This window comes from Phaethon aethereus (assembly GCF_964289735.1).
Source record: "Phaethon aethereus genome assembly, chromosome: 15".
NCBI classification, from domain to species: Eukaryota; Metazoa; Chordata; class Aves; order Phaethontiformes; family Phaethontidae; genus Phaethon; species Phaethon aethereus.
Genome location: NC_138591.1, coordinates 16,782,889 through 16,809,626, shown reverse-complemented (window position 1 = coordinate 16,809,626; position 26,738 = coordinate 16,782,889). Strand labels below are relative to the sequence as shown.

General features: G+C 40.2%; 1 protein-coding gene across 1 annotated transcript in view; it reads left to right on the top strand.

Moving 5' to 3' along the window:
• Positions 1–26,738, top strand: part of CREBBP (CREB binding lysine acetyltransferase) — a gene marked incomplete at its 5' end in the record, with an annotated part of 96,328 nt that overhangs the window by 20,976 nt on the left and 48,614 nt on the right. The window contains 3 exons of the mRNA XM_082006880.1: positions 14,899–15,075; positions 25,694–25,943; positions 26,452–26,565. Coding sequence (XP_081863006.1) covers positions 14,899–15,075; positions 25,694–25,943; positions 26,452–26,565 — 541 coding nt within the window. The remainder of the gene's footprint in view (positions 1–14,898; positions 15,076–25,693; positions 25,944–26,451; positions 26,566–26,738) is intronic.

The following is a 26,738-nucleotide window of genomic DNA, read 5'->3' as shown; positions in this document are numbered from 1 at the left end:
ACTCCTGGCACCTGAAATTGAGTTGTTTCCTATTTCTAGTACATGAGTTAAATTCCATTTGCAGTTGTGCAATGTCATTGAAGATCTTTGAAGCGATAGTCACTTGGCTCCTGTTTCCTGCTTATGCTTAAGCAGGTGCTTAGATTCAGTTTGGCCCTAGTGCCACGAGGTGAATGCTGCAAGAAGCAGAACGGTCAGCCTTCGTGTAGGCAGACCACAACTTGGTTTCCCCTCCTTCTGCTTCCAACTCAGGCAGTTAAAAAGCCCATCTCTGTTAACTTGCATGGGCTTATTGTCCAGCTGATAAAAATGAAATGTTTGTGGTGTCTTTTCAGAACAGGATTGTGCTTTTATCTTCTAGTGTGGTAACACAATGTAAACATTAAGGATTTTATCACTAACTCTAAATCATATTGGTTACAGTCTTGAAATTCTTCAATTTTTGTCATTGGAATGGGGTTTATTTCTAAGTAATGTATCTGAAAGAAGGTTTGGAAGTGAAACTAATGGATCTACCGGTTCTTTTGGAAGCCACAGATTAAAAGCAAGATTTCCAGTGTTCTTTCAGAAGGTTTATTAAATTGACAAAATGAACTTCCCAGTCCTTACTAACAGATGTAACTGAAGTTATTTCCTTCTAGTTTTTAGACTGTTTTCACGTATCTTCCCACTGCTGTTTGTAGTTTGTTTTTTTAATACACAGGTTTAAAAATGACTCAGATGTTGGGAGGGAGGAAAGCCTGCCAGCTTAAATGTTGGTGTGTAGAAGTTATGCAATGCCTGGTTACTTCAGTGAGAAAGGAATGTCTTTGTCATAGTAATTTTCTTAGTAGACTCCAATAGTGCATATAGATAATATTGTACAGGAGCACTTCTGACAAGACCTTTTAGCAGGTCTCAAAACTTCTCCCTCCTTGAAAGATAAACTTAATATTTCTACTTGACAGTGAGCTGTGATTATATTGTGAATCCTGTAATTGGAAGTACATACAGAAACATGTCAAAGCAGCTGGTATTATGGTCTGAAAACTAAATGCTGTTGGTCTGTTTTCTTAGAAAAAAGGCAATGCCAGAAACTTCAAAAATTGGGTGTAGCATGATACACTGTGTTAACCTACCTAAGAAACAGATCAGGAGTGGAGAAACAGTGAGAGGAGGCGATTCTCCTGTGGCTTCCGCAAGTGAAAAACACTTTGTTGAAGTACAAATGGGACACCTTCTACCGTCAGACAAAAACAACATTATGTTTGAAAGTTGTACTTTGGAATTTTGAAATCCCCTCACTTTGCTAAGGGGTTGAAATTTCAATACAGAAGGCTACACAGGGCATGCCCAAGTCTACTTTGTAGAAGGCAGGCTATTTTTTACTTTTATTTAAAGAGTAACTTTTAAACTAGAAAAGATGTTTCAATAGACACTTCCCCCCCCATCTCAAAAAAAAAAAAAAAAAACAAACCCAAAAACCCCCCTCAATTCTTATTGGCACGATTGCTAGTTTACTTTGCAGTGCTGACCTAAGGAATGGCAAAATATAATAGCATTTTCCTTTCATCTTGTGAATATTCAGAGGAAATACCTGAGTGTTGTTTGGAAGCCTAAGTCCACTTGTGTGTGGCATCGGTGGACAGTTTGACTGCTGCAACTTTGTCCATCGGCTTTGAATGGCACATGCTCATTTCTCCTCCCCACCCTCCTCTTCCTTCCCGCTACAGTAAAGACTATTTACTCCAGAAATTGCTGTGGCTGTGGAGGGAAGTAAGATGCTAAGCATATCGTTGGTGTTTTAACGGTGTGTATGTAATCCAAGCAATCCCTTTAATTTTAAGGCCAGAAATACTTTCTAGAATTGAGATGTAGATGAATGAGGACTTGAGATGATTTTTGAACTGATGCTACAAAAACTACCACGAAGTAGCATCTGGAAATGTCAGTACTTAGATGTTCTGAAGGTGCTCAAGCCCCAAAGTGGTAGTCATATTCTTTGGTATGTGTATGTATGAATCTGCTTTAGCTTTGGCAAATAAGAAGCATACTGTGCCAGTAGTGCCTTTGTCTTAGAAAGGGTCATAATGAAAATACAGCACATTAAATACAGGCACATCCTCGCCAAAAGGACCCATCTATGAAACCCATCTTTTACAAGAAAGTAGTAAATAGGCTATTTAGCAGTCTCTGAGAGATGCTGCTGTTTTGGGGTAGAAAGCTTTTGTATTTTCAGAGTGACTGCAGTGTAACACTGTCCTATCTGTATGGTATTCTTTTTTTTTAAGGGGATTAAAACAAACAAACAAAAAACAAGTCCCCCTGGAAACTTCTGGCAAGTTGACTAAAGTAACTGTCTGTATGATGGGAGGATCTTTGTATCCTGGAAATGGAAAAGTGTTGAAACACCATGAATTGAAGATGAGATTTCACTCTTAGAATAACCTGTGTTTGCTTCCTTAGTCTGATATTGGGCATCTTGGGTTAAAATATGTTTCTGGATAGTACTGTGTGCAGGCCACTCTTAGTGAGAAGCGTGTCTGCACAGGCCCAGTTTGTTCACACTGTGCAGTTTTAAGCATGTGTTTAAAGGTGACCATCAGATCTTACCTTGTTTAAAAACCTGTGGAGAAGACTCTCGATAGCTTCACAGGAAATGTTTCTACAGAAAGACTGGAGATTTCAAGGTAGCTCTTGAAGTCAGTATGGTATTTCAAAATAAATGTATTTGGCTCTTAGAGTTATTTTAAAACTATTTAAACAGTGTAAATTATTCATAGTTATGTTTCTCCTTAGTTACTGTTAATTTCAGGCTATGATATTTGGGCTAAGTGGTTGTTTTGAGTTTTTTCTTCTAATGTATTTAATGTAACCTGTAGTGTAAATTTTGTTTCTTGTCTATTTGATTTTCTTCCCCCACCTTCCTTCTGGATTGAAATAGAATAATTACTTCTTTTAGAAGCACAGTCTCTCCCTTCAGTGTGCCTACTTTTCCTTTAGAATTCATGTCTGTCAAGGAGTGTACGTACTGTAAAGAAAGGAAACAGAATACCTCTTTTCATTATGTTTTTGAGACACCTTTCCTGTTCCTGTTACTCTGTAGAGCTACTATTGCCTTTTCCCCCACCCCTATGGAGTATCGTATCACACAGACTGCCTGATAATGTATCTTTGGTCAGTTCTGGGAGATAAATGGGAAAGAATCTCTTAAATAGTGCTACTGTTTTTCTTAGCAAAACAGTTTATTCCTTAATACTAAATTTTTGGAGCATGACATGCTCCCTTTTACTTGGCTGTCTCCAGCCAACTGTAAGAACTTGAGAACTGCTGAGGTGCCGCAGACACATAAGACTAATATCTACAATACACAAAATAAAGGAAGAAGCATGGGCTTTGTGTTGAGATTTGCTGTTGGTTTAGAAACCTGCATCTAGCTTAATGATAATTAAGTATAGGAATTAGGGGAGGACAGGGGTATTTTGAGTTGAGATCCTGTGCTAGAAAATTCTGGTTTGATGCGACCAGAAATGTGTTTTAGTACACGCTGATGCTGCTTCTGGAAGTAAGTCAAAAAGATTTTGGCCTGTGAATATGCAAGCAAGTATCTGTAGAGATGTATCTTAACTGAATTTCAGTCTCTCAAAATCGTCTTTTTAAGTGTTGTTGGATTACTGTTTGTGTCCAAACTCGATTTTCTTGATGAAACAAACCTTTGAAACCTCTTCAGTTAATTTTGTGGTTCTGGTTAACTTTCTATTCTTACATAGTAAGAATAGCTCTTGTTTATCTGAAGAAAGCCACTACTTCTGCTTGGCACTCAAAAGCTCTTGAAGCAATTGGAATACATTGATCAATTGTGGCTAATTATCCATTAGAGCTTTGAAGTTTTTATTTGCAGAGGTTACACTCATTACAAAGTAACTTTATTTTTTATTTGTAAGTACAACAGCGATGCTCAGTGCAGAAATTACTTCGATTCTTCCTGTAGTATGTTCTGTTGTATTAGCACTCAGGCTTGTGTAGAATTTTGGAGACATTTGCTTTCTTTAGGCATATATACAGTGCAAGCATATGACTTTTATTTTCCTGGAAAAGGTTAGTTACTAGTTAAATGTATTAAAAGAGTTTGTTCTCTATATATCCAGTCATTTATAAAGAGTGTTTTCCCACAAAATTCTGTGTCTTCTATTTCAGTAATTATGTGGAAACGTTTATACATTTTTAAAGTGGTCTTGTTGCCTTGGAATACTTACATTTGTCTTTAACCTCTGTGAAATGCTTGGAAGAGAATTTCAAGTCTTATTACAAGTGGTAATAAAACACCTGGCTTCCTCTTAATGGGATTTTAAAAAAAAAAATTTACTTCATCCTTTATTACAGGATGAAAGATTTGGTAAAGAAAGAAATAAATTATAATTATTCCTGGACATTTGAGTATTTTCCTTTGAGGTAGTTGACTACTGAAGAGCAAGACACTCTAAAGGCTTCATGAATCTGTTGTGGTAGGCTTTTGTTATAGCAGTTAACTTAAAGAGGTGGGAGAATGGAAACTTCAGCACAAGATAGGCTTCCTCTGAACGCTGCTAGCCAGATCATTATTTAATTCTCAAAACTGATTCTTGAAATGTTACTTTTTTTAAGGCATTCTTGTTACTTACTGACTTTAAAAGTGAATGTTTTAAAATTAGTATTTTTGTCAAACTGCCAAATCTGCAGATTGGGTTAGGTGAGAAGCTCTCACCTCAGCTCAGATAATAGATTTGCCACCATTCTTGCACTGAAACTGAATTAACTTTTTTTTTTTTGGTAACGCCACTGGCTTTCTGCCATAAAATGATTAATCTTTTCCGTCCTTCTCCATCTGTCCCTCTGGCATATATGTTCAAGCACCATGGTGACTTTCTTTTGGAACACGTTACTATAGGATGAAAGAGTAATTAGTAGAGACTCTTTTTTTGGTCAGTAAACAGATACAAGATGATGCCAATGTAGTAAAGGAAGCCTGTCTTTCCCACTTCACAAATGAACATAAATTCCTAATGGACCTATCTTTTACACTTCTCTGAGAGCCTTAATCGGTTAGGTGGACCTTGCTTCGTGTTAGAGGTTTGTATTTCATACCGGAGGGAGATAAGGGTCCAAAGTGCAAAGTCCTCAGCGTGTGCCTGGCTGGAAAGATGCTTTTTTGCACTGAGCGTGCAGGCAAAGCGGCTGATCAGAGTCATGGCAGTAGCACACAGGGAGTGAGGAGGGATTAACTCCAGGTGGTTGATGCCAGATCATAGTAGCTCTGGAACTTGTGTGTGTTAAATTCCTCTGGGAACCGATGGTGAAGCGGTGCAGATGGCAAAGCATAGGTCTCGGTCTCTCATGGAGTTACCACTCTGGAAGGCAGAAAGCTTTCGAAAACAGCCTTTCGAAAGCTGTTCTGTCCTCTTCCACTGTTGCTTACTAACAATATTAGAAGCAGCTGAATTGTTTATTGGTCTGAATTTCTGATGTTCCTCCATTGCTAGGAGCAGATCTACTCTTGCATTCACAGTACTTTATATGCTTTAAATGATAACTCCTGAACATCTGAGATGCCTGACTTGCTTGACTTCCTCCTTTTGAGAGGAAGATAAGAAAGATCAAAAGGAAGAAAGTAAAAGTTATTTAAGCCAAGCAAGGTGACATGCTTCTTGGTAGCAGAAACACTTCAATGGAAGGGAAGAGAGAATGCTGAGCTTTTTAACCAAGTTGCACGTTGAAAGCACAGATTTGAAGTAGGTGTAGTAACTTGATGACAGGGATTTGAAGGCTTAGTCCAATAATGGCGTATGAAGTAACTGGTTTTGGTGAGGCCCGAAAAAGAGGAAAGTAAAGGGTGCATGGCTTGATGGCAGCAAGTACAGAAGTAGTTCTGAATCATCCCTGTCCTGTAGTGACTTAAGACAGTGATAGCTTGGAGGCAGGACCAGTATTCCATTTCTGTATATCCAATCATCCTGTTCATGCCAAACCCAAAGGGTACTTCTTGGATCTGTGGGTTGTAGTGAGAAGTGCAGAATTTCCATTTTGTGCTAGCATGCTCTTTTAAAAAAAATAATAAATTAATTAAAAAGAGAGAGAGAAGAAAGGTGTCCCTGACATATTGGTGATGTAATAGGGGATTTTGGATGAAGCATGTGAGATGCTGAGTAGCAATGGCTCTGGAAGGGTTGGATTATTTATGCACAGTTGCTGTGTCAACCTAAGGCTATTGATTATGGTATAACCCTAGAGTCACAGCTCGGGCATTCGGAAAACTGAATCACAGTTTATAGGTAACTTTTGAAAGGTGGAACTAGTTATTGTCTCCTCAGCATTTAGCATTTTATTTCACACTGGGTTCTTTCAGTGATACAACAGGAGGAAGTAGCGGCGACATCCTTCCTTGCAAATACAAGGGATTTAGGAGAAAGTAACGAGTGACAAATACGTCTTATTAGAGCAGTTTATACTGTTGAAAAGGCAAGCACTCACATGTGCAGCTCTTCAAGATTACCATTAGTTTGTGAAGTTCTGGCCTTTTATCAAAACAGATCATGTCTAGGATGCCTCTGCTCTATCTCTTCTTTCCTTAATTATGATATGCATGTTGTGTTCTCTAAAATAATTTAGATTAATAATCTGGGCTTTACACTTTAATTGATTTTAGCTTCTGTACCATAGACTCAGTCTAGAATAATATAAGGGTAGTGGTGGCTCACCAAAAGGCTGTCTTTGTGTCTTCCTTCTAGAACTATTTTGTCAGGTTATGGGAACAGTTTGGTGGGAAGAAAGGCTCTGACCTTCCTATTTTTCTATTGCCAAAATAGAAGATCTGAGAGTAGCTTAACCAGTAGATTGGCTGTGTATCCTCACACTGCTACTATAGAGGCACCCTTCCCTAAGGGTCTTCTAAACTATTTCCTATCGTGTTTTCTGCTGCCTCTCATGTCCTTGGATAATCTTTCTGAGGTGCTGACAAGACAAAACTGGCAATAATGCTGGTGCATTCAGAGCCCTGGATACACTGTCTGCGCTAAACGCAGTGGGTAATGGCAGGGGTCTTTGTGCCTGTTCTTCCTGGAGATGTTAATCTGAGTGTCGTAATCTACTTGTCCATCTCTCTAGTTGGCAATCTGAAGAATTTAATAATCTGCGAGACTTTTAACAAAAATGGGTCCAACTGACCAGTGATTTCCAGAGTTATTAGAGGAAAAAATGATTTGAGGAAGGGGGAGGAGAAGGGATGCTGATTGTCACAGCAACCATTGCTTAAGCTCAGTTTCTGTAGGATACCTAGCTAACAACGTAGCTAGTTTTGTGATGCTGCAATCAATGTCATTCTGAAGAGGCAACTTAATTGCTGCTGGATTGAGTGAATGAATGAAATTCTGTCTGCAGTCTGCCCTCTCCCTGATCTCATGGTGTTAGAAGAGCAATCATCTGAAGTTGCACTTAGCCATGCTCAGTCTAATACAGTTCTGCAGTGCAGAGGAGGATACAACAGCTTGATGCAGTTTTTGGTTGCTGTTCTGCACTTTTGCTTTTCTGGACTTCGATACTTGTCTCTGGGTTGGGTTAATGGACTTGGCAGCTTGGTCAAGGTCTTAGATAATTTTTTGCTTCCTGAGACAACTTTTTCTTCTCACCTTTCTGTGTTGTCTGTATCAAGCAGAAGAAAACTTCTAATTCTCTATTATTAGGTACCATTTTGTAAAGACTTAAGCGTATAAAAATTAGTGATACAAAGTTAGTGATGATACCTCTGATTACAGGCCTTATGTTTTGTGAATTAATTCCTGTTGATGAATAGAAGCACACACTATTTAGATTAATCATAGGAATTGCAGTGGTATTTGGCCACTTACCTTTTTTTCTAATTTTTGCTTTGAAGCTATAGAGCTTCAGCTCTTATCTGTTGCTATGTTTTTGCTAAATAGAAAATATTTGTGTTACCACCTTTCTGTTCCCAAAATCAGTATTTTAGGATCACTTCAGTCCTTGTCTTAATATAAGCAAATTAATAAGATTATATGGTAAGCTAAATAAATTAGGCTATTAGATTGCAATTAGACTGTCTGTTCTAGCTGTGCTTTTTAGTCCTTTGAATAGTTCTTGAGGTCTCTCTGAATCCTGTCATTTTAATGTATTGTTCATGAAGAACTAATACAGCATGATTGTCGTCATTACAATAGCATTCACATCAAGCCAAACACATAAAGATGTCGCTTTGCACTTACCCAGTCTTCTTTTCATACCTCCTGTTGTCATATTGAGAGCTCAGATTTGTTGTTCAAGCAATTTGCAGATTCACAGCTTTTAAAGTCCAGCCAAGCTTGTTTAGCTTGCTTCCTTTCTTTCTAGGACTGTGTTTTAGTTAAAAATCTAATAAGTACTGAATTGAATATGAACGATAACTATTCTTAGTTTACAGGATTGGGTCATAATCAGATTACTTCAGCCGGGCTTACTTTCCACTGAACCCATGCTGCTTTGAGTTCTTTGATTCTCATATCAACCTTTCAGTATTGTTTTTTTTCTGCTGTCAGGCTAGTCCACATCTAGCAGCAATTGTTTTGTTTTTAAATACTTGGCCAGGATAACCTTCCTTTCTGTACAGAATAGTCAGTGCTTCAAAACTTAATGAAAATCACAGAATGGTAGGGATTGGAAGTGACCTCTGAAGATCATCTGGTCTAACCTCCCTGCCAAGGCAGGATGACCTAGGGCAGGTTGCACAGGAACACGTCCAGTCGGGTTTAAAAAAAAAGAGCATTTAACTTAAAAATAAATTGGTTTTTTTTCTGAACTAACCTGTCTGGACCAACTAATTTAAAAAACAAAAACAAAAACAAAAACAAAAACCAAGAAAACACATCATTAACTTTATGTAGTCAGCAGTGGTGCCAAATACAAAACCAAGAGTGTTGTCAGAAGTAGGGGCTGCTCCTTGGCATGTGCCTGCAAATGAGGATGCTTTCTCTCTTGCAGGAAAACTGATAGTGAACTCAGTCTGTCCTGACAGAACTTTATTAAGTTTAGAAACCCTGGAGTGAAAGGTGGGTTGGGGCAACAGAGGAGAGCAGAGTTTCCCAAAGGAAAATGGGTAGCAAGGACCTGAACTGTATACAGCTCTGTGGTTTATGACAGCGGATTGGAGGGGAAGCTAAAAAAGGGATTGTGAATAGGAAATTATCTGCCTGTAACAGTGAATGGTTTTTGCAGCATGTTGTATCGGTTGCGTGTCCTGGGAGTCTCAGGAATGCGTGGTAATGAAGTAAGTCTGCTTGAATGAGAGAACTGGCTGTAGTGGTAGAGGTGAAGGGACAGTTCATAAAAACTTGGAGTAGGAGGAAAGGACAGGATTTATTTACGGCCTAGACACTTTGTGTGCAAAGCGGGAGTAGCTCCTTGATGCTGAGCTAGAGGAAGCAGTACTGTAGTATGTCAGCAGTGATAAAGAAGAGAGGAAAAGAGTAAGCTTTAAAAATAGAACAAATGGCATAGTGTGAAGACCCAGTCCGGTCCTTTTAAATTACATCGGTGAACTTCTCATTTCTGTCATATCAACTCTGAGTTGCACCATCAGATGAGGTATATATAGATTTGGTCACAGACTTCATCTGTAATATCTCTGAAACTCCAGGAGCTAGAGGAAATTGAATTGCTGTTCTGATCCGAAAATAACTAAAAAGGAGAAAAACCAAAACACCAAAAACCAAAGAGAAGAACTTCCCACAGCTGCTGCTCAAAACATTGCTGTGTGCGATGTCTTGTATAGTCCAAATCAGCTAACAAAGGTTTTAAGTTTTCCTTTTTTCAGCTTGGAATTTTGTACATTCCTTGGCTTGTGAGAGTAGTGAAATACCCTATTTCCTATCCACACTCAGTAACAGCTTCCAGTATCTAGAGAGTTGCCATAGTGATAAAAAAGGGAACAGAATCTGCTTGTCTTTCTGGGATAGCAGAATTATTAAATTAAACGCATCTTTTCCATTAAAGGAGAGTAGCATTATCATATTTCTGAGAAGACCTGTTTTAGAGTAGAAATAATGTGTTTAAGCTCGTGTCCTGCATTATTCATGTTACTACTTCTGGCACTTCTAGCCTTGACTTGCGGTTCTGTGCTGGGTTGGTTTATAGCATCCCTGCATCTCCCCTATTGCAACTGATGGAACCGCTGCGTAGGAAACACCTTGCTTGTGAAAAAGTCTACTTTACTCCATCAGAAGTTGTTGCAGTTGTGACCACAAAGAACCGGCAAGAAGCGAGAGTTGCACAAAATTGTAACACGGAAACATGAGCATAAAACGTGATTTGCCAGAGGATGAGGCGGGATGAAAGGAGCCACCCCGGGATGAAGGAGGGCTGAGAAGGTGGCCTGCGGAAAATGGTGGTTGCATCAGGTAGAGAAGAAAGGAGATGAACAGACAGTTGAATGAACTGATAGAGAAGGCAACAGGGGAGGGAACATCCTTAAGCTTAGAACAAAACGGGAGTGAACCGCAGCATAACCCAGGTTTTTGGAGAGAAGCTTTATGCTTTTGTTGTAGTGGAAATACATCAGCTACTACGCTGGTATGTTGAAGCTTGAGTAGCCCTGTGATACACATCTGTGCCCATTTGTTGTGGGTGGAAAAAGAAACAACTCGCACTGGTTTGCTTTTTGCTTTCATTGCTTTCAGGAAAGTTAATTTAACAAACTTCAAGCAAAATACAAGTCTCTGTGATGACCCACCGAGTCCCACATCAAAATGACTGTTCTTACCAGGCTGCTAACTCCCATGTTCACGCTGGTTTATCTTTTTTGATGATTTGTAATTACCTAGTAGTCTTCCCCTGAACTAGCTAATTCAGGATCAGAGTTCTGTTTCAGGAATGTAAAAACAAAGGTCTTCGAGTATCTGCCTTCCCCCACCTGCCCCCTCATTTCACACAGGAAAAAAAACCTCGGGGCAGAGGCAGGAGCTGCAGTGTTCGAACCTTCCGACTCATTTGCTTTGGAGCTGCTGGTTTCAGTTTGCAGAATGAATAAGCAGTGTAAAATCTTTACTCTGTATATGCTCAATCATCTGATTATATTTGCCAGTTGTTTTTTGAGATTTCAATGAGCAGTGGTTTGGATCAAGTTTTACGGAAGGTCCCCTGATCTCAGTGTTCAGATAATTAACCAGGAAATGTCAGCGAATGCTTTATGCACTTGGATGTCTTTTCAGCGTCTGAAATGCAGGGGATCTGCCAGGTTCTTCCTTTTCTTCCACCTCCTATTTGTTGCCTTCCCACCGGTGAGGAGCTGACAGTGGTTGATTTTGCTGGACTCCCTACCTGACTCTGTTTGCTGGAGGTGGTTGCTGCTGGAATAAATGCCGAGCTGCTCCTCGGGTTACCAGTAACAGCTCTGAAAATACCGTTGATCTTGATGCTGTTTGGCAGCAGCTTGTTCTGCCACTAAAACTCCTCGTCAATCCCAGCCTTGGTTGAAAACTGTTATAAGTAGATAAGAGTTCGTTAGAGCAGTTCTTGCATTGTGTTGTGCACTTGTAGTCTCTGGTAGTCACAGTCCTGTTGATAAATTTAGCTCCTATGAGGCAAAACTCCTCTGAAACTACAAACATCTATTATCTTCAATAAACTTCTCTTGGTCCCGCCTGATTTTTGTCTCCATATTTAACTTCAGGGATTGCCACATAAGAAAAGTAGGTCTTTCCACGTTTTTAGATTTTTTTTTTTTAAAGATGGACTTCAAACAAAAAAAAGTCTTTGGCAGGTTGTTTCAGTGGCAGTAATTTACAAAATTGAAGTGTAGGTTAAAGGGCATGTCTAATGTTTTACAGTGTTATCAAACTATCTGCCTTTTTTTTTTAAGTTGTAGACTGGTGTAACTCTTCAGCCATAGGTTCCTTTCACATACTGAAGCACTGCTTTAAACATTGAAATACCATGTGGCAGAAAGCACATTTAAAAAAATACAAGGTTTCAAAGGGAAGCTGCTCTGCTTCCAGCTTGATTTCAAAGAACAAGCAAGGCATTTCTTAAAATTTCAATCAAGTATCTATTAGTTAACGACCACCTAGAAAAGGAAGAGTTATCCTCATCATATTAAGTACTTAGTTTGGAAGACCTGAAAGGTTGCTTTGTTGTTGTTCTGGGCTGTGATATGTTTAATAACAAGATCTATTGAAAAGGAAATATTAAAATATAATAAACCAACCATGTGGTTTACCATGTTAGGATTGCTGTTCCTTGGTGATTTGGGGACGTTCTAGTGGTTTAGCGTTTTAACATACTTAAAATGAAATTGTCTGTTCTCTTTCTTTTGAGACTGAAATATTTGTAATATTTTTTCTAAAACTCTATTTTTAAACATTTTCCCTTTTATTAAAGAAGTTAATCTTTCCTGATAATGAAATGAGATTAACAGCTCTCTGTTTCTTTTGGCGCAAGAACTTAAATTTGGTGTAAAATGTGCTTAGAGTTCTCACTGCCTAAAGAAATTCTCTCTTCTGCTTTTTCAAAATTCATCTGTGTTTAAGGTTTTGCCAGAGGCTTACAACGTTATGCTGCACAAGCTCAGCACATCCGTGTTGGGCAACTTTGTTGTCTGTACTGAATCTTTTTCATCTCCTCACCCGTGGGTGAATATGCTCAGTCCTTAAGCTGCAACATCTAAGGAGGACTTGGCTTGCGCTGTCTCCTGCAGGCTGGTGTGGCCCAAGTAGGGCTGTGGAAATACTGGAAACAGGTTCATGTGTATGCAGCATTTCTGTTTCTCTCTCCCAGTTTGGGTTCACCATTGTGCTTTCACAGTGGTGACGGTGACTGTAGGGCCTGTAGGAAGTGGTAGTATAGCACTGGTTGCCAGAAGAGTCTATTATACAATCTAAAAAAACCCCAAAACCACCTACCAAACCTGCAAGCAACTCCAGAGAAGACTAGAAGGGCTAAGTCCTCCTGCAGGCAAATGAAGTTTGTAGTTGGGGATTTAGACACAAGGGGAAACCGAGTAACAGCCAAACAGCTAATGTTCCTATTTCTGGCCTCTGGAAGGTTAAAGTAGTAGGTCATAAGCTGCTTTCTCAGAATCTCACTTTTAGTTTCAGAAATTTTCTTCACTGTTAATCTGATAGACTGTCATAGTATTAATGAATAGCTGAAGATATCAGATGACCCTTTCTCATACCTTGTCTGAAATAGTGGGTTGAGTGGGTAAGTTTATTAAATGCTTCACTATTAAATCTTCATAGAAAAGCTGCCAAAATAAAATCCATGCTGTAATAAATAATAATTTCTAAAAAAATTTCTTTGAACATAATCCTACAAAACAAATGCAGAAATACAGAAAATAAAATTATTTGTGTTTGTGCAATGTGATAATAGCCAATACCACCTTTCTTTAAAAGCACTCTTTATTACTAAGCTTTTGATGCTCTTAGGACTAAAAAAACCCCTCATTGCTTATATGCTATTTGATTTATTCAACTTTACTGTGGAACACAGCACATATGTGATGACTCTTACACTGCCAAGTGACAGCTTTTTTTTTAATGTGTGTATAGTGGGTCAGATTATTCTGTAAAGATTCAGCGTTTTGTACAGTGGAAAAAGACCTGAATCTGGCAACAGTCCCTCTTGCAGGATGCAGGTTAAGGGAGTATTTCCTAACGTAAAGCTACTTCAGGTACGGCTGGGCCAGCTGTCTGAAGCCCAAGTGTACAAAGTACACTGACAAAGAGGACAAGGCACAGTTAAACTGTGTTTATTGGACTCTGCCCCGACATAATTTACTGCTCTTAACCAGTGCTTCATCAACTGGTCCTTCAGTCCAATTCCTGTAAGCATGAAAAAGCAACCATTGAGCAGTTCCTTATTACAAGGCTGTTACACTGATAAGCTGATGTGCGTGGTCCCGCTTCCAGCCATGGGAATAGTCCTCCTGAATCCCTGCTGGTAAGGGAAGTGAAAAGACAAGGACCATGGAAAACTAGTGTGTTGTGTAAGTAAGGGCTGGAGAGGTCAAAGGAAGGGGAAAATAGGATTTAGTATTTCAAATAAAGACTCACTCAGTGGTTGGGTTTATATTTAAGACATTCTGATGGGTGATAAAGTCATCTAGAAATCCTCCCAGTGCGGGGCAGGGGGAGCACAAACATGATATGTCGACTTTTGTTTCCTCTTTATTTGGGGGGGGTGGGGTGGGGTGTGTGCAGAGGGTCCTAGTCTTAGTCATCCTCTTTCAAAGAAATAAATTCCTGCTAAAATGTCTTTTCAGGACTTTTTGTCCAGTGTAATACTAACTGACTCAATTGTGATTTTCCACTTCTCTTGGGAGACTGTTCTTCAGGCGAAATGGTTCTTTGGATGGACAGTGTTCTCTTTACTCATTCAGGGGGAGTTGCATTTCTGCTTGCTATTCTTAAGGAGTTTTGGGGGTGTAATTTGTCAAGGATGTCAGCCTTAGATAGATGTCCTTTTGTTCAGACATTTTTCCTCAAGTACCAAAACAAAATTAGATAAGCATTTGCTAGATGCTTCTCTATATCTCCTTTCCCTTCCCATCCAGTCTATGTACAACGTCATGCTTTGTGCACAGAATGCACAAAGTATTACAGGATTTGAGGTTTGTCTGGTTTTCAAAAGTTCTTGCAGTGTTGGAAAAAGTAATTTCTGTCAATGCAGATTGGGAAGGATAATCTTGTTTTCTCTTTTGCGTTTCACAACACCTTTGTAAGTTGAATCGCAAGACATCAGTCAGCGCTGTGTAAATATTTGTAAAATATTTTTTTTAAAACATAATTTAAATTTGATTAAAGTTGTAAAATTGAGAATTTAATATTGAGCAACTTAAACTGGAATTTTGTCTCTGTGAATGCAAAGATGGATATAATAATTTTGTTCATTCTTTTCCAGATGGGAATGACAGGTAACACCAGTCCCTTTGGGCAGCCTTTCAGTCAAACTGGAGGGCAGCAGATGGGAGCTACAGGAGTGAATCCTCAGTTACCAAACAAGCCAGGCATGGCGAATAGTTTGTCTCCCTTTCCTGCTGACATCAAGAGTACTCCCGTCACCAGTGTGCCAAATATGGTGAGTTGTACCTGCCCGTTTCCCTCGTTCATTATGTCTTGGTAGTGCATTCTAAATTCTTGGGTGATTAATGGCTTCTGCAGCGTGACTGGGCTGCTGCTCCATGGGCACTCAAATATCAGAGTTGCCCCATGGTTCCTCACTACCACTCTGCAGTGAAAAGTTTCTGTGCAATTTTTACGCAGTAATTTAACTTTCTAAGCAATCAGTGTTTTGTTACAATGATTGCATTACATCCTTTCATTTTGCCTGGTACATTTAGTTCTAAACCAGATGAAAATGTCTTGTCTCTAAGTGCTGTTCATAGGTTTAAATTCCTAAATCAATTAGAATGTGTTGGATACATCACAGTCTTCCCTGAAACTAAATAGTACCTTCCCTATACTTTGAATCTAATATGGTAAATACACCAAATGCTTCTTGGTTTATATTGTGCATGGCTTGCAGATCACCAGCTTATGAGAATAGTTCTTATTAGGATACCCTGCCCAAGTTCATAGTATTCCGTTTCTTTATAAACTGAAATTAAACATTCCCATTTGTATCAGTATGTCTGCGTATTAATCAAACTGCTTGTGTCGTTTCTATGGAAACTCCAGCTTGTTGCATTTTATATTCTTAGACATGGTAGCAGTTACTATAGAAACTTGTAAAACCTTCCATAACATGCAAATTGCTTATTTTTTAATTTAACTAGAACACCAGCTATTTTTTGGCACAAGCAATGCTTGTCCTTCCATCAGTGAGTTTGCTACCTGCCTATCACTATAATAGGGCTATATATGAGAGGGAACAGGATGTAATAAACTTCCTCTTTTCTCCTGATTTTAGAGGACCACTTCCTAATTCTCCTTTAGTTACACTGTGAAATCTTTGTTTAATATCATCTGTCATTTACTGCTTATGATTATGGAAAGGAGCTGGTGACTAGGATTAAGATCATGTTCAGAATACCACTTGCACTCATGCAGAATATTTGTAAGAGACAATTTGCTGCATGACTATTCTAATTTTGTTTTTAAAATACTTTCAGTTTGGATCAGGTGTAAAGCAAATGAATTATTGCCCAGATTCTGCAGAGGACCTGCAAATCTGCCCAGTGTATTGTATTCATCTCCAGGGACTGGATGATTCTGAAGCTAATTTTGTGCTCTTAAATGTCAGGTTTGGGAAAGCCTAAAATTTTAATGTACTAGCTTACTAGTATAGGGTGTAATGGCAGATATTCAGGTGGAATAAAAAAAGGCATTTGCCATCAAGGCTTGTCTAGTGGTGGGGGAAGAAATAAAAGAAGAAACTTTGCTTCCTTTCTCTATCTTGTCCAAGAGACAGAGGAAAGTAAGGGGGACTTAATTTCCCAGTACTATCAACTGCAGTTTCTTTAAAGTGTCAAAAATATGAGTCCCCTTCTGAGAGGACAATCAAAACCATCTTTCTTTGTTTCTCAGGTGTCAAAAGCTTCGTATGTCCAGTATATCTTTCTCTCCCTCAAGCCAATATGCAGAGTAATAACCATTTCAGCCAATAGACAGCTCTAGCGTTGAGGCAAAAGGTCTGAACCCTGCTTATGGATCCTGTGGTGGTTAGCGTTTGATTGCATTCCTGATGGGGGTGGAACTTACATCTTTAAAAACTGAAGTTTCCATCTAAACATTTTTATTGCAAAGCCAGGAATTTAAAAGGAAATGTCAGACTTGTTAAATTTTAACCTTTACTTGGCAGCAGTGGGTAAGGCAGTGTAATTATTTGGTAATAGTACATACATGGCCATATGCTATTCCTTCCACAGGGACTTTGCTTTATTCAGCATAGAATATGAACAGTGCCCTCTGAAAGAGCATGTAGTCAACATTTTGTTCTATTTTTGCTGTTCAGTTTGTAGCTGTGGGCCTTGTTGACTGTATGTAGTAATACGTTTCACTCAGCTGGTCTCTTCCAAACGGTCTTTCTGTGGCAGTCATCACTGGAGTAGGCATACACTTGGGATTCGTTAATTTTCACAGTGCCTCTCTGAGATAAAGATGTGTTGTTCTTGTTTTAAACATGAGGCTGAGAGGCATGAAGAGAGTAAGACTGGAAGAACCTGCTGACTGAACTTGAGGTTTGTAGGCTCTGGCTTGCTAAAGCCTTCCTCATTTTATATGTTAAGACATTATCTAAGTGTAAAATAACATTCACGTTGATTAGCTGTGTGCTCCTGCAACTCATGGCAGTGATGTATGTGCCTCATATTGATCAACAAAAATATGACTCAAATGGCACTTGTGAAAATTGCTTGTGACAGAGGCAGCTGCCCAGAGCGGAGTTGCAATGTTTGACCTACTACACCATGCTTTCTTGCTGCAATCCCTTCACCATTTGCTATGTCCCATGATGCTTTAGGACCCTAGAGATGGCAGTTTGATTGAATGCATTTGGCCCTGTGTGTGGTCTGCTGGAGAGATGGTCGATCCTGTTCCCTGAAGGAGGCAGGAGTGCAGTGGAAAAGGGTATAGTGTTACGTTACCGTCTATCAAAAATGAACCTGTGGAGGATCAGTTCAGACTCCATTTAGTACAGCAAGCGAAAGACCAACTACTTTTTAAAAGGACCTCCAGGGATTTTTGTGAGATGATTGGAACCACATATCTTGCTATACCAGCCCTCTATATTATCTTTATCTTAAAAGGGCCCCAAAAGTACTCTTCCATGTGAGAGGCAAACGCATGTGAATGAAAACATTGGTTATATGTGGCATGTCTGAGGCAGGAAACCAGATTCCATCATGACGTTAAACACCTTCGTTGCCACTAAGAATATCTAAATAAGAGAAGAGGAAAGGTGCAGCTGTTGTCTTAAAACCCACTTGGTCCTGAAAAGAAAGGAATTTTTTAAATATTCCTTTCAATCTTTTGCCTTTCTGTGTAGCTGTATGAGTGTGCTGCAAAAGTAAAACAAAAGATGAGTGTGTTTCTTAACCCACACTATTATAAGCATGGTTACGTGTGGCACCCCTGTCCCAAACACTAACCAGGAGTTTCCCTAATGCCAGGCAAAACCCTCACGTTGGCAGCCAGGATAAACCTCTGCTGCAGCAGTGGATTTATTTTTTTTTTAATCCAAATTCAGGCTACCGCTCTCCTAAGAACACCACACTCTCTCTTCTTCCTTGCCTCCCAAATTAAGTGGTTCTCAGAAGTGTTAGTTCAGTGCATCTTCTAGCCCTTGTTCAAATCATGACCTTACACTAGACCCTGAGAAGCACATTTGGTTTAATCTCTTTAATTAGAAAAGAAGTAACAAACCTTATGGTATTAAAATGATTAAAAGGTCAGCATTAAGGTATTAATTTTCAGTGCCAGTCAGATGGATCGATTTTTTTTTTTTCTTTGTTTTCTTAACTGTGGATCCAAACAACATATTATCCATTGCTTTGTGTGACTTTTACAGAATACAGTCAGTTTTCCTTGCAGAATGGGCAGCTTGACATCTTGAGTGAATGACTTCTTTCCAAAAGAAAGATGTTGCTTCTGACGTTCTTGGAAGTTTTGGTGACACGCTGTTGAGATTCAGCGTGACTTAAATTGTTCAATGCAGGATTGGCAATGCTGTGCTGTGGTGAGATCATGCAAAATCTCTGGACTGTGGAAGTGAGCCATGTTCTGCACTTCAGCACTCAGCACAGTGTGCAGCCTGTACGGCAGCCAGGAGCCTCTTGTGTTTTCGGAGTACCCAGGCTCCTGGATGTGCTGTCAGTGAGGGGAACAGTGTTAGTCTTTTCCATCAACCTTGGTGAAGCTTTGTGGTGTCTGCAGTGCTGCGTATTCCAAGGGTGGTGATGGATGGTTTCTTCGTGGACATACCAGTAAATCTAGTATTTCTACATGGGGTAGGAGTACAATGTGTGAAGTTTGGCTTTGAGACACCACGTTGGTTTCACAGTTATCCTTATGACCAGCAGATGGAGTTGAGAGAATATTACTTTTTTGAAGCAAAGGAAATAATTTCTCCTTGGTTCTCGAGACTTAGAATTGGAGCGGCACATGATGTCTTGCATTTTTTTCCCTGATCTCTTATTAAACTGCGTCTTGAGTTTTCTATGCATTCTTCCTTGTTTCTCTGTTTCTTTTTATGTCCTTTGGATTTCTTTATTAACAGATTTTGATCAGAAGAGAGGAAAACAATGACTGGGAGATGAGAATGTCTTGGGCATGCCTTGCTGCAGACCTCCTAGAGAAAGGAAGAAAGCTTTGAAAGTGTGAGGCCAGGTTTAATTAGAACAAGTAGAACCGTAGCTACTCAAAATAGACATCTCGTATTTTATTCTAGAGACCAGAAATAAAAGGCTTTATGAAAAAATCTGTAGTGTCCTTACAGTGAGGAAGGCTTGCTTTCTTAACCTTTCAGTGATTTCCCCCCCTGCCCTTGCAGCAAACTCAGCCTTTCATTGAGGGAAAGGCCTGTGACTGTCGCCCCAGAGGCGTGCTGTGTGTCTGCTTGCCGCTCTCATCAGCGGTCTCCCAGTCGGTTGTGGGCTTGCTGTTTGCTGTGTTCACCTTCCGTGTGCCTGCCCTGACCTGCACTCTGAAAGTTTCTCTTTCCCAAGAATGCTCACTTCTTCCCTTCCTCAAGGAACTCCCGCCTGATTTGAAGTGGAGCAGTAGCCTAGCAAACAGCTGGGAAAAGCTCGTGTATTGCTTAGCCATGGTCTTCTAAAGGAAAAGATCTTAACCTGGAAACAAATCTAACAGATAGTGTTCAGTGCCCGAGAAACTATGTTGTTGTGTCAGGAGCAGAATAGGCATCTCTGTTCTGTCCTCATGCAGGAGTTTATCCTGGGAACATGTATTGCTTTGAATGGTCGAGCATTTCAGGTTTTGCACCATCTGTAAATACAGTGCCAGGCTGGCAGAAGCTGAAAAAGAGGATCTGCGCTTTCCCCAGCGCTCTGGCTCATGTTCCACTCTCCCATCTCCTGTATACAAATGTATGTGGTGGGGAATATCCATTACCATTTCTACTCTCTTCGAGCAGTTGAGGTGAAGTCCTCCATAGCCAGCAGTCTGGCAGCATGGCTTTCCTTCACTTACAAACTTCTAATTTGCCTCTCATACGCAGATTCAGATTTTTAATGTTGATCATTCCTCAGTTTGTTTTATCACACAGTAAATCCTAAATAAACCCCTCTTAAAATTTTGTTCAGATAATTTCCTGTATGTTGGAGGTGGACTTTGGCTGCAGATTCCTATATCAAGCTTCGTTCCTTTTTGTTTGTTTATTATGTGTTTCTTGTCATTTGCTGGTCCTTCAAACTGGAAAGTTCATAAAGGCAAAGAGGTAAAACTTCGGAAGTGTATCCTTAAGAAAGATGCTGTTCCAGCCTTGATTCCCAGCAGAGTCAACTGCATAATACTGAGGCATTTGCTTGTTTTAGAAAACCCTTTTAGTAATTAAAAGCCAAATGCACTGAGGGCAGTCTCTAGAACAAAATACTCAAGTTCCTTCTATGGAATGACCATAGGAGCCTTCTCACTTTTTGTGGCTGTCTTGGGCTTGCAAGGCTCACTCCCCAGTACCAGCTTCGGAGGTGGAAGTTCTGCTCCACAGGGGTAAGTGAAAGTTGGAAGATGAAAATCTTCCTCTTCACTCATGACTTGAAAACTCTGCCTGTAGTCATGCCAATGCCAAAGCTTGGAAATAAATCTTGGGCTGTGAACATACTTTTCATAAGACAAGACAGTGCATCATGTTGACTTGGTATCCAGGAGGTGCAAGTATCACCTTACCTCTCTTCTGGTTTACTAACTACAGTGCAAGCTTTCAGATTGGTGCTACTAACAGGCTAACATAGTTTAATGCCACCTGAGTCAATGTCCCTCCAGAGAGCACGACCACCTTCTGAGTCTGTGTCCAGTTCAGGAAGCCTTTTTCCCCTTCTTTTAAGTCTTCTGCCTGCCATACAGACTCAGGTCCTGATTCCTTCTGCTACTTGGGTGAGAAGATGCAGTACTGCATCTAATACAAGTGCTTATGCCTGTAGTACTTCCACCCGTGTCAGCAGTTCTGTGTGTGCGTAAGCCTCCAATCTTTAGAGCCAAGGTAGACCTTCAGATTCCTGGTGTCAGAAGGATCCTTCGTGTATGGATAGGACCAGGCTGTTCAGACCATGCCTGTTCACAGTTAACTGCTGGAGCCAGAGAAACCACCATCCATGTGGAGAATATCGCAGTGAATTGCAAGAAGTCTAAACTGGTTCCACAGCAAAGCTCTGTTAGTCACTGGAGAAAGCCTCGGTCCATTAAGTGTCTGCACTGAGAAACACAGTCATCAGACTTCCTTGATGCTATCAGATAGCTGCTGGTTGAGCTCTCGTGGCAGTTCTGTGGGAGAACAGTGCTTCCTGGGTTGTTCAGAGCTGATTCAATGCTTGTTAGAGCATTCCTGCAGTTGCTGTTTGCAGGAAGGACTTCTTTCAATCTTAATGTAAATGTGCGGGGTACACGATTGGAGTTGGTCGCAATGTGAATACTTAATTCAGATAGAAGTGCTGCTAATTAGAAGTGTTTGAGATTTACAGTTCATGTGTATATCCACTTTATGCCCACTAAGCCTGTGATTGAAGGGGAAATGAAGAGATTTGGGTGTGTTTCACTGTATGTAGTCATGCATGAGTGAAGGTGGGATGCAACCTTGCTCTCTGCAGGTACTGCAAGGGTTGTTTGTTTTTTTTTGAAGTCTTAATCGATAGAGTGGATGTGCCCATAATGTAAATGCACAGGTGGATGACATGTTTAAAAAAAAAAAAAAAAAATCTCTTGTCACTAGTAAATAACGTCCCTGTTCTAGCCCAAGATGTCAACAGACTGAGAAACCCCAAGTGCTACAGGCCTTCTGGTCAGGGTGAGGGAAGGTCTATAAAACAAACAACTCTATCAAAATAGTAATCCTTTATGGCAGTGGATTCTTAATTATCTCACTAAGGTCCACTGTTGATGACAAACCTGTCTTAAAGAACTAAAAGGCATTTTTTAAATGCAGGATTTGTCCTAATACAGTTATTCCAGAAAGTTGTATTCTTTTATCAGGGGGAAAGAAAGAACAAAGAAATAAAAAGAAATTACGGAAGAGGAAATAGAACATTACATTTAGTAAAATACCTGGAAGCTAGGCTGACAGTTGAGTTCTGTATCAAGTTGTTCACCTGTTGAAAGATTACCAGTGCTACTGAAATTGGTGCCTACTTTTATAAGAAAAAGTACGTAGTGTTTGGTCTTGACAGACAATGTTGAGTGCTTTTGAATATTAACACATCAAAACTTAAAGGATTACTGCTCATCTCAGTAAAGTAGAACGGCCAGGGAATTTTGTGTCCATCCAAGTCCATGAAGATGAGATACTTGTGCATCTGTGCTGCCCAGAAGCACAGGAGGTTTTTGTTCTTCAGAATAGAGACAGGGCAGAGCTACCTTTCTGTACGAATGTATAGTTTCCATAATTCTAAATGGTATTAATAGCTGCTTTACACTATAGAAGCGTTGTATTACTCTGTTTCTAGAAAACTGGTTAATGAAGCTACCATCTCTGTTGGAGGTTTTAGCAGAATTCCAACCCCTGATCTGTTTGTTCTGTTCATGGTGGAGTTGAGCAAACTAGCAAGAGAAGCAAAACCATCTCTCTTTTTTACCTTGTGTATCTGACCACTGAAGCATTTCTTTTAATTGTGGGAGCAGAAGTGTCTGAATTTCCTGCTTCATCAAGGAAATTGTTAGTCATTCAGGTGAAGCAACGTGAAGCCTCCTGCTCGTTCTGGAGTGAAATGATTTCTGTGGTTGATGGAGGATTTACTTGCCTTTGGCCTGACTGCAGTGCACACTAGTGTGTCTCTGGTTTTGAACTGCTCCTGCAGACCACTGTTCTTAAGCTAACAGGGAAGAGATCAACTTCCTCAGTCAACAGTCTTGAAAGTAAGGTAGATGGTGAAAAGATGATTCATTATATTTGCAGGTCTAGGACTTCACAAGGTTGAAATGGTGACCAGCATAACTCTTACAGAGCTTAGGCAATATTCTGAGTTCTTTTTTTTGTGCCTACCTGCAGTCAGTCTCATCTGGACCGAGACTGCTTGTTCTTCTAACTACTGATACTCCATGATTCTACTTTTTTGTTACTTGATCTTCAAAAAATCCTTTTGGGTCAGGGCATCTGTGCTGATACAGCTGTAGTCATGTCTGGTAACTTGTCGGGTAGGAGCAAAAGGAGAACTTTGGCTTGGGAAACAATTCTTTGACTGGGATGAAAATATCGCTTCCAACAAGATTTTCTTTGGCATGGTCTCTGTATTTTTCTGCAGATTGGCTGAACTAATTGTTTCCTATTTGTGACCCAAGAATTGTTTCAGCAAAACCTATCTGCTCTTGTGGATTTGTTCACAGAAGAAATAGAAGACTTAATTTCAGCTGCGTGCACTGGGAGCATAAATGGATGGGTTTCCCTCACCCTCTTTCCTTTTATTGCTCTTTTTCTTGCAAGCTCAAGGCAAACAGATGCAGCAATTTCTCTTTGTTTAAGACTTACTATAATCATCAGTGGCAGAGTCCCCACCTCCTCCATCAAATACCAGACATTGTGTTTTCTACTTGATCATGTGTTCTTTGGAAGAAAAAACTAGCTCTTTAAGACCTGATTTTTCCAGCTGAATGTGAGCCGGCAGTGTGCCCAGGTGGCCAAGAAGGCCAACAGCATCCTGGCCTGTATCTGAAATAGTGTGACCAGCAGGAGTAGGGATGTGGTTGTGCCCCTGTACTCGGCAGTCGTGAGGCCACACCTTGAATACTGTGTTCAGTGTTGGGCCACTCACTACAAGAAGGACGTTGAGGTGCTGGAGCGTGTCCAGAGAAGGGCAACGAAGCTGGTGAGGGGTCTGGAGCACAAGTCTTATGAGGAGCGCTAAGGGAACTGGGGTTGTTCAGTCTGGAGAAGAGGAGGCTGAGGGGAGACCTTATCGCTCTCTACAACTACCTGAAAGAGGGTTGTGGCGATGTGGGTGTTGGTCTCTTCTCCCAAGTAACTAGTGATAGAATGAGAGGAAATGACCTCAGTTTGCACTAGGGGAGGTTTAGATTGGATATTAGGAAAAATTTCTTTATGGAGAGAGTGGTCAAGCATTGGAACAGGCTGCCCAGGGAGGTGGTGGAGTCACCATCGCTGGAAGCATTAAGAAAATGTGTAGACATGGCACTTCAGGACATGGTTTAGTGGGCATGGTGGTGTTGGGTTGATGGTTGGACTTGATGATCTTAAAGGTCTTTTCCAACCTTAATGATTCTGTGATGTGCAGGTGGCAAGGCTGAGGACAAAGCTTGCTGCTGGAGTAGTGAGAGCTTGTGCCAGGGAACCTTTTCATTGACCTAAGGAAATAAGTTTTATTGCTGTTATGTGCTCTGTTTTGTAGGCTGTGGAATTTTGGGAGAGGGAGTCCTCAAAGGTCAGAAGTAGAGCGGGCTACAAATGGTGTATACTGTCACTTAAGGATGATTGTCCTTAAATGTAGTAAGCAGGCTTTGGTCAGTAGCTCTACAGAGAGCACTGAACTATTTCCTCCGTTACCTCCCCAGTATAATCCTGTTCTTCCAACATTCCATTTGTAAGTATTTTTAATGGCTGGTTTTTCCTTAGGTAGCTTGGAAATTGGTGAGCTTTTCTGTGGTAACCTGTATTTACAGTGCAAAATCAAAGTGATTCTTGGGACAGTTTCATGTTTGTCCATGAGATTAATTTGGGCTGCAAGTCACAGGGATTTAAGCACTTTTGCAGTCCCATGTCTGCTCCTGCTAGTGGAGTCATAGCAGGCTGTGGATGTGTTTAATTTTGAAAATCAGATTTCTATGTTTGTTGTCCTTTAATGGTCCAAGAAGGGAGTAGCAAAGCTGCTAAATCTGTGCTGAAGAAACGACGTGTTAAGGAAGCTATTTCTCTCTTCCACACTGTTATGAGCTATACAACCTAGCGTCACCTTGTAGTTGACTGTGGTTCACTTCAGTAGGCAAAATGCAATCCAGATTTAGGTGGCCCTCTCTGGAAGAAAACAGTATATGTCTTACCTTGGAAACCTTCTCTATGAAAGGAGTATCAGCACTCACTTGTGAGAAGAAAGGCTAATTCAGGCTTGGAAGATCAGTTCTACCTTTTACTGTAATAGATACAGTCATATGATTTTGACTTTCTTCTCTCATTGGACTCCCCTTTCTGTTGGAGACAAGAAACTAGGATGGAAGTGTATAAAACTTATGATAGGAAAATATCATACTTAACAAACTTTAAGTATTCCGTTTCCAAGTGTGGTAAGAGCTCATTTCTGTTGTAATTATGATCTGCCTGATAAACAGAAGATTTTTTGGATGACTTGTTAATGAAAATGTTGGTTGTAAATGTCTCAACAGAGGAATCTCTCAATATATTTTTGCTGTTCCAAGGTTAGAATAGAAATGTTTGAGAATGCCAGCTTCTGTAGCATAATAATACTCCTAGCAAGTCATAGCAGAATGCTTGGCAAATAGTCTTGTGATACTCAAATTATTATACAAGATTAAGATTGGAATTGAGACTTGCAAACATGATGCTAAACTCTCTGTTCTCTCAGTCCCAGATGCAAACCCAAGTACAACAAGTGGGCATTGTACCGACGCAGGCAATGGCAACTGGACCGACAGCAGATCCAGAGAAGCGCAAACTGATCCAGCAGCAGTTGGTTCTGCTGCTTCATGCTCACAAATGTCAGAGGCGTGAGCAAGCAAATGGAGAGGTGCGGGCCTGTGCTCTCCCGCACTGTCGAACCATGAAAAATGTCCTCAACCACATGACGCACTGTCAAGCTGGGAAGGCCTGTCAAGGTGAGAGCGTGTTGCTGAAGCTGCTCTTGCAAATGAGCTGTGGAAGGTTTTGTGCATATTTGTCAGCAGTGTTTGTCTTCTTGTCAAGAAGATCCCTGTAGTTGGCACAAATGTGTGCCGAAACTGGTTCTTTAATTAAACAGCTGCTCCCTCTTTCATTACCTTTGCCTGGTTTCCATTTCTGATCTCTTCGCAATCATCAGTTTAGAAACAGAATGTGATACTTGCCTTTGAGAAGTAGGATAGTACCAGCGTAGCCTTGAAAGCATCTTTTTCATCCCCTCTGTTGTATAAAGAGGGTGTAATAGCCGCTGTGTCTTTGTCTTAGGTTCTAGTACTAGTTTCTTCATTTGTTATGTCATTATTGGTGGGTCCCAAAAAATTTTACTTGCATTTAGCTGTGTTTAGTTATGAGGAACGATAGAGTTGCTCTAAAAAATGAGATGAGTTAATTCAAAACCAGTTAACCAAGGAGTGACCTTAATTCTATTGCTTTTCCTTGTTACAGTTGCTCATTGTGCGTCTTCGAGACAAATCATCTCCCACTGGAAGAATTGTACTCGGCACGACTGTCCTGTGTGCCTTCCTTTGAAAAATGCCAGTGACAAAAGAAATCAACAACGTAAGTAGTTGTTTTACTGCTGTCATGATGGAATGACACTGTTAAAATAAAGATGATCAAATGTGCAGTGTAGGAGTAAACTTTGACAGTGTCCCAGCAAACTTAATAGCTGTTTAATAACCTTATTATTCTCCTTTCTGATCATTGAATGCAGTTTATTACTTAAATAAACA